General features: G+C 47.3%; 5 protein-coding genes across 5 annotated transcripts; 4 read left to right on the top strand and 1 right to left on the bottom strand.

Moving 5' to 3' along the window:
* Positions 1-59: 59 nt before the first annotated feature.
* On the top strand, positions 60-1,327 carry PGRI_084160 (transcription factor IIF subunit TFG2; the record flags this gene model as incomplete). The annotated part of the gene is made up of 4 exons (XM_040796130.1): positions 60-317; positions 381-648; positions 698-894; positions 953-1,327. The coding sequence occupies 4 exons, from the start codon at positions 60-62 to the stop codon at positions 1,325-1,327; spliced, it is 1,098 nt and encodes a 365-aa protein (XP_040650668.1).
* Positions 1,328-2,586: 1,259 nt separating this feature from the next.
* PGRI_084150 (CCCH zinc finger protein) lies at positions 2,587-4,153 on the top strand (the record flags this gene model as incomplete). The annotated part of the gene is made up of 5 exons (XM_040796129.1): positions 2,587-2,632; positions 2,680-3,231; positions 3,280-3,391; positions 3,448-3,500; positions 3,582-4,153. The coding sequence occupies 5 exons, from the start codon at positions 2,587-2,589 to the stop codon at positions 4,151-4,153; spliced, it is 1,335 nt and encodes a 444-aa protein (XP_040650667.1).
* Positions 4,154-10,787: 6,634 nt separating this feature from the next.
* Positions 10,788-12,788, top strand: PGRI_084140 (putative bZIP transcription factor; the record flags this gene model as incomplete). Its single annotated transcript, XM_040796128.1, has 2 exons — positions 10,788-11,563; positions 11,618-12,788. The coding sequence occupies 2 exons, from the start codon at positions 10,788-10,790 to the stop codon at positions 12,786-12,788; spliced, it is 1,947 nt and encodes a 648-aa protein (XP_040650666.1).
* Positions 12,789-14,456: 1,668 nt separating this feature from the next.
* Positions 14,457-15,512, top strand: zrfA (high-affinity Zn(2+) transporter ZRT1; the record flags this gene model as incomplete). The annotated part of the gene is made up of 1 exon (XM_040796127.1): positions 14,457-15,512. The coding sequence occupies one exon, from the start codon at positions 14,457-14,459 to the stop codon at positions 15,510-15,512; it is 1,056 nt and encodes a 351-aa protein (XP_040650665.1).
* Positions 15,513-16,264: 752 nt separating this feature from the next.
* Positions 16,265-17,637, bottom strand: PGRI_084120 (sterol desaturase family protein; the record flags this gene model as incomplete). Its single annotated transcript, XM_040796126.1, has 4 exons — positions 16,265-16,823; positions 16,906-16,991; positions 17,072-17,312; positions 17,513-17,637. 4 exons carry the CDS (start codon positions 17,635-17,637, stop codon positions 16,265-16,267), a joined length of 1,011 nt encoding a protein of 336 aa, XP_040650664.1.
* Between the last annotated feature and the right edge of the window lie 590 nt (positions 17,638-18,227).

The following is an 18,227-nucleotide window of genomic DNA, read 5'->3' as shown; positions in this document are numbered from 1 at the left end:
TTTACTGCACCATCACTTTCTTTAAATTCCCACCGTCTTCGAGTCATCCCGCACCCAATATGGCCCAGGTCAAGCAAGACCCGGATCGCCCGTACTTCAAGCAGGACCCCGACAGCAAGGATATCGCCCTTCGGGACATTGACGAGGAAGACCTTTACGAAGATGCTGGAGACCTGGACTTCACACAAGCAGGTCAGAATGTGTGGCTCTCCCGTCTGCCTCGGCAGCTGTGGGAGCACTGGTCCCACCTAGACGATGACGAAGAGATTGAGCTTGGTACAATGAGAGTAGAGGGAACACCGAATGACATCAAGAGGGTAAGTAGAAATACATGCGCATGCAGTGTGTCTGGCAGATTCTGACATCCGTCCGTTTCTCAGGTCAGTTTGCGCCTACATGAGCGCCCAGATAATCGGGACATTCCCAAGGATTACATACTCCAACGTCAAACGGTCGACCCATCAGGCACTGGATCACACCTCACCCACAATACATACCTTTTCACCGAGAAGGACATCCCCGGCGTCGAGAACCGCATGGCTACGTTTGGTGAAACGCGCTCGGTTCTATACGAAGCACAGAAACGCGAGGCGAAGCGGCGGGAACAGGGCAAAAGATGGGAGCCTTATGTGCGCAAGACGATACCAAGTATGTCCCATCGCAAGAATGATGAGTTACATTTGCTGACAACTCTTAGAACACACTGCCCTCGCCGGCGCGGTCAGTGAAGAATTCAATTGCCTTCCCGTTGAGAATGAAGAATTCAGACGGATTTCCGAGAAACGAGCGCTGGAAGCTCTGAAACCTCGAAAGGAAACTGTGTTCATTGATAAGATACCCGGGAAGATCATCCAGGCGCGCCATGCTCTTCCAACCGAGCGGGGTCAATTTGTGGTATGTCTTTTGCACTTCTGTTTCTTGTACGGGGTTAGATTACTCACTTTGTTTGCAGCAAGCCACCCGAACTACCAAAGGAAAAGCCCAAGAGAACAAGTCTACCCGTATGCCGCAAAACGAGCTTCTGGATCTTATCTTCCAGTGCTTCCGCGAATTCAAATACTGGCCCTTTAAGACACTCAAGGCCCGATTGGCACAGCCAGAAGCCTATCTCAAACAGACTTTGGAGATGGTTGCACACCTTGTCAAGGCCGGTGACTTTGCTATGACTTGGGAGTTGAAGCCCGAGGCAACCCACAGTCAGTACTCGAATGCGATGGACAGTGCAAAGGCAGAGTTGCCACCAGGCTTCGACGATTTCGAGTCAGAGGATGATCCAGCTTCTGGAATGGTCACGGATCAGGATGACGTTCACTTTGAGAACGTTTAACAAATATAAACAAAAATAACGGCTTCAATATGTTGCATACTCAGGGCCCCTGGCGTTAAGGTTTTCAAGGAGAGGCCGGAAATCCAGGTTTAATTCGGAAAATAGTCATAGAATGGAATGAACAAATGTTTTACATATAATGTTGGACTTGAGCCTAAGCAATAGTCACAATTTCACAAGGGTAATAGTATGCAAGTGAAAGGGTATTTAGTAGAAAGGAGGTCTACCGACTGCCATGAATTGATGGGATATATGTCACATATATACTAATTATTGTAAGATATTATAGTAGGTCAAGCCTCTTGGCTTGGAATTGCTCGAGAGAAGGATTGGTTATCTTGCCTTAGCACTATCTAAGATGAAGCTTTGCCTCAACGAAACATTTGAAGAGCAAAACACTCGTCCGCTGCAATATACTCAATGGTAATAATACATATGTGGATTCATGACTCTGTGTGGCCTTCAATTAGTACAAATATTTGAAGCTCATACCTCTGTAGGACTCGCATTGACTACGTTTTGAGCACTTCCTTGGCATACCCAGGAGGATGTTTCCATCAGAACGTAGACATATTGTTGACGCATTGACTTACGCAGGGCAACTGGTGGCGCGTAAGCCCGATATTGTCCGCTGGCTTTTGTGTAAATTCCAGATAGTCTGGTAAGCGTGTGATAAAGGAGCCTGCCCTTATATTGCGAGTTATAGTGACAGCGTGTCTGATTACATGTTGATTTCAGCAACAATTTACATAGTAGTTTTAACATTGCTTGATCATCCTATAGACAGCGAGTGCATATTGACAGATTCAGTCCACTAGACAATAATTTTTCCAACATGTACGCAAGGTACCTGGCGTTTCATTGGTGATTGTTAATTTGGCGGGGACCTGCTCCCTAGTGGCACTAAACTTAGGTGCTCTAGATGAAGCGACTTGTCTTTGACCTCAGGTAAATGCACAGGCCTCGAAGAGGCGTTTTTCTGTCTCAGTGTACTCCGTTTGTTTGGCCTGATGGTTGGTGACGTCCTTCAGATGAGCACAGACCTCTTCGCCACTTAGGCCTGATGCCTAAGGCGACAATGTTATACAAACACTACAAACCAATCTCACACCAGCCACCAGCGCTAAATGGGCGCGTATTTGCTGCTTCCTCCGCATCACCGGCTCAGTCGACTTTTTCCACCTTTTGATCTTAATTCGAGGATCTTTCAGATTCTGTATCTGGCATCAACTTACCCCATTTAGCTTCAGATAGCCACCATGAGCGAAAACGACGACCTCCTGGCCAGAATCGGCAAGCTTGCAGGTGCGTTTAATACCAGCTCACTCTAGACACAAAGCTAACCCAAGTAGGCCAAATAAACCGCCACAAGACACAAGAGACCCATCCAGCTAACCACCAGTCTCAGTACGTGTCTCGTCACGTTCCTTCTCACCCAGGATGGGCCCCATACTATAGGGGGCGCGGTCGAGGACGCGGTCGAGGAGCAGCTGCTCCTCATCGACACCGCACGCTTGTTCTAAATACTGCGGGTGCTGGCTCAAATACCGGCGCGACCTCCTCCCCAGCCCCGACGGGTTCTAGCGACAGTGCAGTGGCTCCGACACCATCTTCGACTAGCAGTGGTTGGGTTGTGAAGCACGATCGCCACATGCAGCTTATCAACCCTGCCGTCTACGATCGGAAAACACAGGACAGATCAAAGGAAATAGAGCGAACGCGCAAGCTTAGAGAACAGAAAAAGACCGAGTACGAAAAAGCGAAGGTACTTCGATATGCAGAGGGCCCAGGCTCTCACGCAATGGTTTCCACAACTGCAAATCCTGCAGCTGGCCATCAGATTCTTGTCAATGATGTTCCTTTTAGGGTTGCAAACGGCGGAAGCAAACTCATTCGTATTTCGAGTGCGTATTTTCTTCGCTCCTCTGCTGGAATTTGCTTACACTTCATAGATGACCCCAGTACTGCCAACAATACCCCCAAGCGCGTCAAAGTGGCCGATGTGACCTTTGTGCGAAGCAAAAATGGAAACCTGCACCGTCTCGGTGCTGTGGCTATGAAGAAGTGAGTTTTGATCTTAGCGATGGCTAGTGGCTACCGTGATACTGACATTGCCATAGGAACTATACGGTCAAGAAACGCAACGAGCTCTGCAAAAGATTTACAACAACCGGTATTTTATTTTCCTACGGGCCATACTGCTATGTTCCACCCTATGATCATATTCAAAAACTAATACGTCTGCTTTTTTCAGGAACCTGCTACAAAGGCCCAACCTGCCAGTTCGTCCACGACCCTAGTAAGGTCGCTATTTGCAAAGACTTCCTCCAAACAGGCCAATGTGCCGCAGGTAGTAGCTGTGATCTATCCCATGAGCCCTCGCCCCACCGCTCCCCCTCCTGTATGCATTTCCTTAGAGGACGCTGCGCCAACCCAGAGTGTCGTTACGCCCACGTCCGCGTGACACCCGGTGCCCCCGTCTGCCGCGCCTTTGCAACCCTAGGATACTGCGAAAAGGGCGATGCGTGCGAAGAGAAGCACGTCCACGAGTGCCCAGACTATGCGAATACCGGCGCCTGCCACAAGAAGCGCTGCCAGCTGCCTCATGTCGACCGCGCAGGCCAGATCCGCAAGGCTGCTGCGGCTGCTGCTAGTAAAGCCGATTTGGGTGAGGATGACTCTGACCCCTCTAGCGAGGAAGAGAACTTCGATGCTATTGATTCGGATGACGTTGACTCCGATGAATTCGACGATTCTCCCGAAGAACTGATCGAAGGTGTGGATAGCGGCGAGATGTCGCAGCAGCACGACTTCATCCGCTTCTAAGTCCTAAATCCTGCCATTGTAGTTGACTGGATAGTTCGCGCTTTCTTTGATTTTTCTTGTTTTGCCCATACCCCGAGAACATGTCAATAGTATTGAGCTGAAAAAAAAAGGAAACAAAATGAAATTGAATATCTTAAACTTACCTCCCGCACGTGTACTTAGTATTTTAGATTCTATATTTGTTGATAGTTGCATCTGCCGACATGTTGGGTATAGGACACCACCATGTGACGATAGAAACTGCCGGGTCCCTGTCCTCCTGACTATTAATATGAAGGAAGTTGTGTGACCGTCGAGATATGTATAAGCCTCACTATTGCATGGTAATTGTAAGCTAAAAGGACGCGTGTCGTAGGCAGCACAATATTGAAATCCGCACCCCAGGATATCCTTCCAAGACTACAAGCATGACCCCCAGCCCGTGAGACATGCCCAAGCCACAAAAAGAATATTGAAAGTAGGCTGAGCAAGGCATAGATAGGGTCTAGAATGCTTTTGTGTACTCGTAGGTTGTAGTATGATTGTGGTTGGGATATCAGTATCCTCTAGGGCTGAAATTGCCAAGTACGGACATGGCGGGGTATGTCAACTGAACTTAGTGATATAACAAATCCTGTACTTGTACCAATACTGAGAGTAGCTATCATAGGTGACAGGCAGAGTTCATGTGCAAAACATTTACAAATATGTGATAGAGTTGTCAACGCCACTGTGTGTCTAGAGCATGTCGAGACGGTGACTACGGAATAAAGTTAAACACCTCCTTGTCTAGATGGACGGCGGGATCGGTCTAGCCAGGATAAACTGTACATGACTACTTCGGTATCAAGTGATCTATTGTTGGTGTACTATTTGGGCATATGCTCTGCGCATCACCAACACTTGGAAGCGGGCGGTTAGGCATATGCGCCTCGCATCACCAACACTTGAAGGCATCAGCGGGTATACATTGGAGAGGGGAACGGTCAAGACTATGTACTCTCCGGCACACGAGTCAATTCAGCGCCCGTAATTCCACGTTGTAGCTACCGAGGCATGCTTAAGATTCGTAGACTTGCGTTCAACGAGTGAATTTAGAGAGCTTTAGAAGTGTGTATTCTCAATCTGTGTCTATCTGCCTATGGGTGAATCCCTGTCTTTAAACCGATTACATGTAACCGAACGCCAAAAACAATACATAACAAACATGTAAAGACAGTACACAATGATAGCGCCGTTCTCTACTGCAGTATCTACTGTACAGTTGTGCAGTTTTATATATCATCGTTTCTAATTCTAGGAGCAGAGAAAAAAGCAAACCAACATGAAAATGTGATATAAGAAAAGGCACCTAATCAATTCTCATTACCCTTCTCTTCCTATTCGATCTTAGCCTTGCCGGACATAACCAAACGTTAGAAAATAGGCCGATGAATGCCATCCCAATCCTCCCCGTCAATGTCAGCAAGAGCATCTAAGGTCGCACGATGAGACTCCAACAATTCGACCATCTCATGATCACCCTTCATTCTAGCAGTGTGGCGTCCCACACGCAGCAAAGCTAGCTTTAACACTTTTGCTTGTCGTCCCACGCCATGTTCTAGTAATATAAGAATAATACCCCGCTGATCATCTTGTATAGCGTGATACAATGATGAAGGGGCATACAGCTCTGGATCAGCGCCACGCTGAAGAAGCAACTTTACTAACTCCAGATTGCCGAATTCCACCACAGTAAAAAGGGGTGGGCAGTCAACACCTTTACCATGCCACAAGTTTTGAGCACTTTGAGGAACTGTGCCTTGAGCCCGTTTCCCAAGGTCGAAGTTGGCCTGTGCACCAAAATCCAACAAGACGGTCACGATTTTGGGATGGTGTGCTGGATATTCATAACGCTCAGGATGCTGTACCCTTGCTATAGAAGAGGGTGGGTAAAGATACCTTGAGGGTAAAGACTCCCTTCTAGCACTGCCGGGGATACTTGAGACTGGTCGCGGGCAGCATTCAGCCCGTCTAGCAAACTTTGAACTTGAAAAAGAGGTTCGGCTTGACGACAAAAGAGAGCGCGGCCCCATGAATATATTTCCCGTGAAAGCAATACAGAGACTTGATGTTTTGTATAAATGACGATTGGTCCGAATCAAGGCGTAAACGTCACTTTGCGTGCAAAGACCTGATGCGATGGTCCATATGATCTCAGTAGGTAGTTGGACGAGCGCCGTTATGGGGAAGTAGGTGAATTATATCTCATACGTGCATGTATAGACAGGGAAAGTTGAGAATAAGTAGAAGCGCATGGACGATTAGGCCCCGGAGCATCTGAGCCGTATGTCGTTAGCGTGAAAATCGATGTTGGTTTCCCTCACCCTCCTCCTGTAGCGAATTCAATGTGATGCGGCAAGGGTTCAGCAAACCGATAGGCACGATGTCATTCGAGGCTTCCAATCCGTCAAAGTGGAAAGCTGTCAAAGCGTTCGACGAGAAGTCACTTCAACGTGAGTAGATAGCGGAGTAAACTCTTACGCCAGTATCAAGGATCGCTGTAAGGGCTTGAGTCACCGTGGAAAGTTCGTATAGTATGTCTATAATATGTAGATTCCCTAGGTGAAAACGGTTCCATGCCAGGTCAATTAATGAAGAGAGAGCATATTTCGACTAGAATACTAAAACTTGGGAAGAAGTAGAATAAAGAAGTCAGCGGTAGATTGATGGAGATTAAATAGCCTGGGCTAGCCCGCACAGCAACCTTGGAAACAAACCTCTTTCCCGATTAGGATTAGTAGCAACTTTCGAGGTCTCAAACAAATAGAGAAACAGTCAAGTAACGAAGGAAAGAACAAACGCCATCGTCACAAAGCCCAAGATATACGACCTAGCTACCAGTGCCCGACAAACCACTAAATGTTATCTATCTAAGCTGTCAGTATTGCGAGATCCTGACGAAGGACTCGGATAGGTTCCGGAATTCTGGATCCAGAGGAAGGTGGTAGAATACTACATGCTTCAAAAGTTATTTGAAAGCATGTCAATGCCCCTATATACTTGACCGAGTTTATATACTGACTTTGGTTGAATCTAGGGAGATCGAGACTACCAAAGTAGGTCCCTTAGTTTTTAGATCGATTAAGGTATGAAAGTCGGCGAAGGGCCGTAAAGATTACTATATGCTTAGATTATATACCGTCTAGTTGACTATATATAAAACTAGTAGTAATCACGTCGTAGTAATTCCAACATTTGTAAGAGTCGGCGGTTAGACATGCTCGGCGTATCACCAATACCTGAAAAGATCGGCAGCTAGATATGCTCTGCTTATCACCAACATTTGAAAGAATCAGCGGCTAGCCATCTTGTCACCAACATTTGGAAGAGTCGGCGTCTAGGCATGCTCTGGTTATCACCAACATTTGTACGAGTCGGCGGTTAGACATGCTCGGCGTATCACCATCATTTGAAAGAATCAGCGGCTAGCCATCTTGTCACCAACATTTGGAAGAGTCGGCGGCTAGGCATGCTCTGCTAATCTATCACCAACACCTGGAAGCGTCGGCGGCTAACTCAAGCCACATATCCCGATCCTTGCCTATCAATAATATTCCGTGATGTTTTGACTCTTGCGCGTCATTTAATCATGAGACCAATTATTGTACTACGTCCAATTTGTCTGTTGGGCTCTAGTGCAGGACAAAAAGGCTACAACATACTCTAACCAAGACTAAAAACGTCATCGGACAAAAGGTGAATCCATCGGACGAGAATAGTAGCAGAGAAAGACAGTCTATCGGACGAGAACAGCAGTAGGAAGAGATAGTGACTCAGTCAATATGTGATACTGAATAATAGATTCTTTGTCCTAATATTGGGATCATCGTAGGTCGTTGGCCCACCTATTCCAAACTCATTCCGACGACGTGTTGGTTGATCAGAACCGCAGAAAGCGACAGAAACTCCCAAACCCTTACGTCCATCTCTCGCCTTGCAACAGAATGAGTCATTAAATCGGTGAACGAGGGTCCTCGGCAGAGATCAACTGTCTTCCACCAACGGGACCAAGACAAGACGGATTCCCCGATAGGCAGGTTACAAACACGAAAAACGTCAACGAGACCCCGATTCGGCATGTGGAGCATATCAACAGCCCAGTAATGATCACATAGTGGCCCAGCAGCATCCAATCCTACACGCTAGTTCGTCCCATATGATGTGCCCAATGTACCCAGTTCTCGGCACATCAGGCAGGTACCGGTTCAAAGTGAGGCTTTGAGATCATATCCGGCTTAGCTCGTACCGGGGATGTGTTTTGGTGACCTTGGGCACATACAGCGTACGGTGTGTTGAATTTTTATGGAATCATTTGTATGGAGCCGTGGAAGAAGTGGGCCATTGGCTACATAATCATTAGAATGGAAGTGGAGCGGTGGACCTGCCATGGCCTTCTAGCTTGTTCACGGAAGGTAGATCACCAGTTTCATTCTGAGTCATATGGCAAAACAGTGGTTTCAGCTTCACCGCATGAAGGGTGTATGTGTTATTCACGCCGTAGGGAGGGAGTAATGTGCTGAATCTATGATCTACACATTAAGCAACTACCAAGATACTGGTCCTAGCTTCTCATATGACTCTAGACGCGTTATTGGCGAGCAGAAACGAAAATTTTATCGGGACCCTTGCACCAAAAAGACTTGCCTGTTTATGACTAATATAGTAGTGAACGGGGTGGCCGATGGCAGACTAGATCTCAATTGGACAGACTCGGCTTTTTCACCGCCAGATCTTATCCGGGCCAAGTTGCCTACCCGCCGAGCTGCCGCCCAGGTGACAGGCCTATCACTATCACAGGCTCCATTTTCTGTACTATGTATAGACTGCGAACAGACTCAGGGGCTGCCGCCGAGGGGGTTTGTGCTCCGGGGAATTGTCGAGACGAACGAACAGGAATAGGAACCGGGTCTTCGGTTTGGGCGGCAAGGCTCGATATAGTACTTATTGAACTATGGAGGAAATAGGAAAAAAAAAGGAAAATAATAGCTGATTTACAGCCCGAGTTTGATCCTGGTATAATTTGGAGATCCTAGTATATTGGGGCAATCATGATAGGAGACGAGGGGTGTTCACCCCGCGCAGACCGGAAGGCACCCGTCAAATACGATGGCATCATGTCCCTGCACTCCGCATAGTCGATTACGGATTAAATGTGGTCTGTGAGCCCGGAAGTGTTGTAAAGATGGCTGCTGCAGCCATATGGGAGCTGCAGAGAGAGCTGCAAGTAGATCACGGCAGGATTGGACAAGATCAGGCGTGTGAGATTTTCAACCCAAGCTATTGCTCTAGCCAGGGTCTTAAACTCCAGTGTATTATTCCATATACGGATTTTAATCTTTGAAGGGGTGAGATCGTCATCTGGATAGGACAAGTGATCAGTGTATGGCATCCGTGCTTTTCTCTGTTTTTTTCCCTTTTTTCTTCTTTTTTTTCATCCGTGGTTGGCCCAACAGTGGATCGACGGGCCGAGCCCGTCCCAGAGATTCATACTATACCGCAGAATTTAAGACGGGGGAAATAATGAAACCAAAAATATAGAAAAACAAAGAGAAAAGCAAAACATCCAACCGCCATGAATCTCAGCCCAAAGGGATCGTCGCACTGACTCGGGAACGATTGGCTATTAGCGGCGGATAGAAAGGAGGATGACATTTGAACTGGACATCTGACCATTCACGGGTGATGAGTTTAGTACCAACAATACTCAAAAAGATACAAAAAAATACATATTTTAAGTAGATGTGCAGGTCAAGTTTTAAGTAGCAGTTAGTATACCATGTAAGCGCCGTGAATAAGGTACGGCACAGACCAATACTCCCCACGACAAGGATTGTCTCAAGCCGGCGGAACGAGGATCGATCGATAGGCTATCGTTTATCGATAAGCCTGGCGTCTGATTTCCCCCACTTGTGATTGTTGGTGATGGCTTCGCATTTACGGGGTACGTTATACAGGACAGAAAAGGGGCAATCCTCTGTAAAATTTGACAATACATATAGTATACATACTCGGTATGTACTCATATTGTATAGATTGTTAATACTTTAAGTTTCTATACTACCTCGGGAGTAAATAATACCAACATTAACATAGTGACTATATTATAAAACAATGAAAAAATATACCAACAAAATAAAAAAAAAAATGTAATTAAGCCCAAAGAGAAAATTCCAGCTGAATAACCAAAATACCAAAATAATCAAACATCAACAGATGCAGGTCTGCCCAAGCAAAACAATGCAGCCAATAACGGAGATGCTGCTCCGGGGGCCACACTTCCACTCCCGCGCAGACCGCTGGATGAGTACTGGGTACTTGATCGACAGGCTATTCTCCATCACCCACATGGGTACTCGGTACCTGTGGGTACAATGTCAACCGCACGAGCGCTGCATCTGCTCATACATAGCCTGCTTCTTCCCCCCCGGAACTAGAACACAGCATATTATCCCCCTCTCTGCACAATTATACCGTCATCTCCATCCTTATTTCTATACTTCTACCTACTATTATCTGGGTCCTCTTTGGTGATTTTACTTCTACACCTATTTTGTCTATAAAACCTCTTCATCCGCCCCACCTCTTTCTCTCACACACACACCGCCTCTTCACGATGGCACAATATTTCCAGTCTGAATTCTACCAACAATCACCATCAACGTTAGATGTGACACCGGAAGACGACGAGATGAGCGTGTTGGACGACAAGATCTTGGACCCAAGTTCCGAAGACCTTTCCAACAACCGCCGCGCCTCCTACGATGCCCCACCTGCCTACTCACATCGCGATTCTGTCTGGTCCAATTACTCAAATACCAGCGCCGGCCAGTCGCAGCCAAATTCGCATTCGCAGCTTAGCCACGCTATGCTGAACTCCACGGGTGCCTCATTCATGCCCGTCGATGGCCCCCAATTACCTTCCTACCCGCAGGCAACGTGGTCCATGCCGCGCACGGATTCAGGTTCATGTACCCCGACCGTGAGCTATGATCCCTATGCTGGCAATGGAGATCAAAATGGTATCACCCCTTTCTCTGGTGGTGCGGTTGGACCCGTCGGCGCTATGCCTGCGAACTCTATGTCGTACCGTGGAGGTATGGCATTTGCGACTCCCGGTAGTGTCGCCATGTCGCCGCAATCAAGCCAGGGTTGGATGCCGGCGCCCATGGACATGGCTGAGGCAGAGATGAACTCGAGAAAGAGTCCGAACTACAGGATTGCTTTGCCACCACATCGGGGAGATGCGATTCGGAAGAGAAATTCCCGCATCGCAATTTCACCCGAACTGAATTTGAGCAATATCGACGAAGCCATCAGGAATTGCACAGATGAGGCGGAGAAAAGGAAACTGAAGTCCGATAAGCGGCTACTGCGGAATCGGGACGCAGCGTATGTTGAGATTTATGAGTCAAGTTGGATTAATCGCTAACCTTACTGCAATAGGCTGCATTCTCGCCAACGCAAGAAAAAGGAGGCCGAGGCTAATATCGAGAAGATTGAGCAACTGGAAGCAAAGATCAAGGACATGGAAGCAATTATCAAGCAAATGGAAGTAATGATCAAGCAACCAGAAGCGATAATCGAGCAACTGAGAGCCATGATCGGGCAACTGAAAGAGGAGTTGCAGAACGTCCAAAGAGCAAGGGAAAATCTGGAGTACGAGATTCACCAGTTGACTCTCTACAATGAGCAGCTCACAGAGCACATCCAACGCCAGAACATTGAGAAAGATGAACTTATCATCACGCACACGCGACAGACAGCCAATCTGGTGAAGAGGAACAGAATCTTGGAAGAGAGAATTCAACAGCTTGAGCATGGCGCCAAGCCTGCTCAAGAAAGCCAGCCCGGCGACTTCACCAGCTTCGAGAACCCTACCATGGAAAGCTCATGGGACGGATTCTCAATGGCTACTGGAACTCCCTTGCAACCGGAAGGTGTCCAAACTCCGCACCTTCAGGTTAGCCAACAGGTCAAGGCTCCGGAGAAATCCAACAACGGGTCAGACCTGCCGAGCCACTGGAACGCCATCTGCATGTTCCTGCTTCTTGGTGCCTTCTGCGCCTCAAACAGTACCTCGATACTGGGCCGCTCCATGCCTCAACTCCCTGAAGAGTACCGGGCCGAGTCAGCCAATGTGCTGAAAGCAGTGCTAGCCTCGCCATCCGGCAACGACCTGGCCAATCACGGCACAACAACTGGACCCTCGCCGGCAACAATCAGCGGCATGGAGATGGCGCAGATGAGCTCTGCGCAATCCATGCCCTCAAACCTAGACCAGTTGCACAACACGCTTGTGATGCCCACAGAGGAGCAGGAGCGCGACCAGGCTTTCTCAATGAACGCGGATCAGTACAACACCCTGACAACCTTCGAGGATCCCAGTGGAGACTACAAGCCACAGAAGCCATCTAGTCTGCAGCAGGCGTTTGCTGCGATGCGCGATGTCACTGCGCAGCGAACTCGCATGCACTCCGCTTTGTCTTCGGGTGTGCATTCCAGATCACTTATGTGGGACTTCGTGCCTGAGAAGGTTGTCCAAGACTTCCACCGTATGGTGAATGGCCATAATTACGATACGTCCGTCAAGGTAGAAGGTATCTTCTATCCTTGACACTTCCATTCTGGCATTAGTCGTGCGGTTCTCGCACTGACCTTACTTCTTGTGATTCTTTTTTTTTTACTTTTCTTACATTTCTTCCAACATCCTGATTTTGGGTGTTGTTTGATCTGGCTTCTTTTATCCTTCTTTTTTTCCTTCGAAAATACGGGCTAGCAATGGCCCTTGAAATTCTAGCGTGCAACGATAGATCACGCAACACTTTTTATTTTTCTCTTATTTGTGTACCCTTTTTATAGTTTTCAGTGGCTTGGCTCAGCGTGATGATTTTAGCGATTGGCTTCGGAGCGTGTTTCTGTTTCTTGTTTTGATGGGAGGGGAACTATATTATACGAACGACAGGCTGGAAACCTGATTTTATGTGTACAGACAGACCTGGGAGCGTCTTGACCTGAGATGAGATCTTGGGTATGGGATACGAGAAACGAAACGAGTTATGAAGAAACCTTGCATGTGAGGATTACTTTCAACTGTGCTTATTATGACTTGTTTTATGATCTATGTTTTATGTTACTATGTATTTGGGCAATGTGGGATGGGGATAAGTGTCAGGCATTAGGACTGGGATGGGATGGTCTCGTGCTTTCGGGATGGATGAACTTGCTTTTTCATGTTCTCAAATGTTTTTTCCTCCCTCAGCTTCTTAGGCCCTCGAAGTTAAAGTCTAGACTCCGGACATACTAACTTGTAGGGTTGTCTTAACCCCTGTGGTTTATGCTGCACCCTTGAATGGCTGGCTGCAATGCCCACGAATGTGACGAGGAGATGGGTATGTGATATTTCACCTCGCGACATGAACTACTTTTGCGATGTAATGAATATTGTTTAATCAATTATTGGCTCGGCTCTAGCCGACCCAGCAGATGCTTTCGGAGTTTGACGACCGAAGTATCTCTGTGGATCTGAGATATCAGGTCAGTATATTGACATTACCCACTATCCGCACATATAAATATCCATATTGGAATAATGGGATGACATCTAAGTTCAAGCTACTATATACCACCTGCCTTTCTAAGTAATATCTCCTCGAAAAAAAAAGCGTGGTATGGTTTTGACTAACGGGCAATCTTAGTTGAAGGACCTTGGGGGCAACTGATGGCGTTGACACCCAATCACTACCACGGGATTTGGCCCACTGACAAGGCTTGCGTAAAATGCTTGCTTCGTTCCAAGCTTTGACAAGAAACTCTCTGAGCCTTGGTTTTCTAACATCCTGGGTAGGGCTGATGGTTGATCCCGTCTGGGCATTTGATATTCGGCAAGGAACATAGAAGCCCTAAGTCCTTGGGAAAATAGCAACAAATACGTAGACTGGGAAAGTTGAGTACTAATTTAGTATTACAGGGATATCAAAAACTCCAAAAATCGCTCAAACAACCTAGTCAATGCAGCCACCGACGAAGAGTTGAGCTAACCACCAAGCTAATATGACCGGGGCCGAAAAGACCCAAGGTCCTCAACACAACGGAGGACCCGATGAAACTCATGTTGTTTCTCAAATATAAAATGGGCAAAATATTCCTTTGATATTTGCACCGTCAAAATCATCTTGTTTATTTTCTTTCGACCCTTGACATCTGTTTCACATCACAGAGGCTCCTGTTCCTCCCATCCAACGTCGGGAGACGATCTACAACACACAAAACATAACCAGCCAAGATGTCCTTCGATCCTCACAATGTCGACCTGGATACAGTTGACGCTGCCCAAATTGTTTGCTACCTTAATGCAGGGGAAAACGAATACAATGGCCAACTAGGCGCCCGGATATCCGCCATCTTCGTGATTCTCATCTGCTCCTCAGCAGCGACCTTCTTCCCCGTCCTAGCACAACGCGCACCACGCCTACGCATCCCTATCTACGCCTATCTCTTTGCAAAATACTTCGGTGCCGGAGTCATCATCGCAACAGCCTTCATCCACCTCCTCGATCCCGCATACGCCGAAATCGGTGGCAACTCCTGCGTCGGACTGACAGGCCACTGGGGAGATTACGCATGGTGTCCCGCGATTGTATTGACATCGCTAATGGTTGTCTTCCTCTTGGACTTCGGCGCCGAGCGCTGGGTCGAGATCAAGTACGGTATCTGTCGCGAAGACCCAGAGCCCATGATGGCGAGTGGCGTTGAAGTGCGTCGTACAGACTCGCGTGCTTCGGCAAGCCACTCAGGTGACAAACAAGTCAAGGAGATCGAGTCGCAGACACAGGAGCTGGCGATCGAGCGCTCGGTCAAGCAGCAGATTGCCGCGCTGTTGATTTTGGAATTCGGTGTTATCTTCCACTCTGTCATTATTGGTCTCAACCTCGGTGTTGCCGGTGATGAATTTGCTACACTTTACCCTGTGCTCGTTTTCCATCAGACGTTTGAGGGACTTGGTATCGGGGCGCGCATGTCGAGTATCCCATTCAAGAAGGGAAGCTGGTTGCCTTGGTTCTTGTGTGCTGCTTATGGACTGACGACCCCGATTTCCATTGCTATTGGTCTTGGCGTACGCACAACTTATAACCCTGGCTCTTTCACTGCTAATGTTGTGTCCGGTGTGCTGGACTCTATCTCGGCTGGGATCTTGCTATACACTGGTCTTGTTGAACTGCTTGCTCGTGATTTCTTGTTCGACCCTCACCGCACTCAGGATAACAGGCGGTTGACTTTCATGGTGTTGACTATGGTTCTTGGTGCTGGTATCATGGCTTTGCTTGGAAAATGGGCTTGAACTGGGATTGAGTAGGATTTAGGGATGGTATGTCTACGGTGACAGATGGTGAACTGGCATTGGATATAATTTGGATATAATTGGCAATATAATTGACTACGAAGCAAATAATACCTAAATTGGGCTAGCTTTATGATTGTCTTCTATTATCTTCACGAGTAAGATAGAGAGACACTGGCAATAGAATTATTCATGGCTTGACCCTTCCAAGACCTCTATCTTAAAACCTGCATGACGGAAATGGCCCTGGGCACTTTCTTCCCTTGCGCTAACTATATCGACACACCATCCAAGAAAAACATCAAAACTTTGATCTGTATGATGCGAATCAAATGATTCAAGTGCGTGAAGCGAAAGAGCGTGCTACTGAACTTAAGCGCATTGAAAAACAGCGTTCTCGACACCTGGGTAGAGAAGGCACTCCTACGTCTACGCTTGGCCCAGTCGGGTTAAATTAGGATCAACTCGAAGATTTTATCTGGAGGTATTTTTGCTTTTTTTGTGCAATTATTGGGGTCATGGTTATTGAGAAAATTAAAAAAATGAAAATAAAAAATTGATGCGTTGAACAAAAAATCAATTACATGGTGAATTAAATTAGATGGTGGCGACCCCATATCCGCAAGGGGTACGGGGTCTCAACGGACTGTATACTATAAGAAAGGCTATCATCTATCAGGTAAATAGCTCCAGGCAGAGCCAACGCCCATATTGAAGAGAAAATAGGCAGACCGTCACTGCTAACGTTCAGATCATTGTGTCTTGTCTGCCTTCACCTTTTTCTCTCTTCGGCGCTTCATGGCATCCGGACTGTATTCGGTGTCAAGGAGGTAGTCCCACCAGCGGAAGCTGCTTGCGTAGTTCCCAATGAATTTCTCATGGTGGAGGTCGTGATGATCAGCGCCGGCCCAGAAAGGCAAGAAATGGTGAAGACTCCAAGGGAATTCGTAGCCGCTGTGGGCATCGATAGCCTGGAACAAGCGCAACACAATCCAGATATACATAGTGAGGATATGCAGGTCACCGGTGAGAGCACACCAGAGGATCGGGGAGCTGACAGTCCCGAAGCCGAGAATCATCACTTCAATAGGAGAAGCATATTCGGCGGCTAAACCAAATGGTGCGGAATACTGATGGTGAACTTTGTGAATAGTCTTGTAGAGTGGACCCCAATGGAAAGCTCGGTGGCAAAAATAGTGCCAAGTGTCCTCCATCACGAAAAAGATTGCGATCTGATATGCCATAGTCCAGAGAGACGGAAAAGGAATTGATGTTGATAGACCGCAGAACTGGGCCATTGGGTGGAAAAGCCTAGAATAACCGTTAACTACTTAATCAGGCCCGAGAGGCAAGCGTCCGGTAGAATATCACTCCCTCGATGGCAGGAACATACCAGATTTGAGGAAGTTCGACGGTGAAGTGGCTCAGAAGCACAAACTTGGCGCAATCCCATTGCTCGCGTAATGAAGGTACTTTGCTCTGAAGGAGAATGTTAGTTTCGATGGCGGCTAGAATTGGGTTGATTTCAGCTAGTGCCAGGTGTTAGGCTTGCGGCTTACACTTTGAATCTTGTATTTTTTGAAGAAACCGAAGCTATCAATAAAGATCCACGGAAGACAGCGGCCGAAGTAGAACAACTCGTGGATGGCGAAGGACATGATGCCGGTGGCCAGGACATCATTCTGCATCCACGCATACCATGCGGCCCACAGTCTCTCTGCCACGCTCAGGTGGGCATTTGATTTGGTGATATCCTGATATTGGTCCCAATAGGTGCTGGGGGATAGCACGGTAGAATTCCTAGGAGAAAAAGGGTCAATATGCGACAAATTCCACAAAAAGCGGGAGGATAGACAAACATTGTGGTTCCTAGTAGGTCCTGAATAAGAGGAAGAAGCAGAGGATGAGAAAAGGAGAAGTATTTCGCGAAGTAAAAAAAAGAAAGGATATGGGGGAGTATACTATGTGGGGCTCGGATGGCTATCCGTCTATGGTCTGACCTTTGCGACGCTGATGACTGGTGTGTCCCGGCCCCCAGTCTGACCACCTCGGAAATGGCCTGCTCCGAATTATTGAAAGCAGTCCTGGTTCCTGCAGCAGAAGCGATGCATGTTGTATGTAGCATGCGGGTGGTAATTTAGCCGAGACAACGAGGATTCAAGGTCAATGCCTCGGACAGGCTCAAATCGCGACTCTGAACGAGCTGTCAGTTGCGGGCGATCGGCGTAGTGATAACGGCCGTGTGGGCGCAGTGGAGCCCTGATGGAAGCTGGCCCTCTCGCTACGACACCAATCGAACAAATGCCTATAGTGAAACTAAATGAAGGATAGCAGAACTTATAATAATAGGGAAGGGATTACCACTTCAGATATAGCTTAACTTACTGGAGCTAGAGATTTATAGTCTCTTAATATAATTTATCAGTCTTAGAGAGCCTTGTGCCTTTCTCCGAATTAAGCCCTTCTCTCTATAGACCCTAGGAGTACAACTCTTCGTTTCTCGCTGTACACGGCGCCTCTCAGCGATTCTATCGCGCTTAGCAAAAAAGTCTTTTCTACCTATAATCAAGTGCGGTACGACCTAGAAGTAGGGGATATATTCAAAGTAAAAGAATACGATGCTTAAATAGAAGGCATGTTGATTACTATATTGAGTCACCCTCATAAAAGCGGCGGCAGCTGAAATAGGAAAGCCCCACCAGGGAATATCTGATA

This window comes from Penicillium griseofulvum (genome assembly GCF_001561935.1).
Source record: "Penicillium griseofulvum strain PG3 chromosome Unknown contig_10, whole genome shotgun sequence".
In the NCBI taxonomy this organism is placed as follows: Eukaryota; Fungi; Ascomycota; class Eurotiomycetes; order Eurotiales; family Aspergillaceae; genus Penicillium; species Penicillium griseofulvum.
This window is presented reverse-complemented; position numbering and strand designations above follow the sequence as displayed.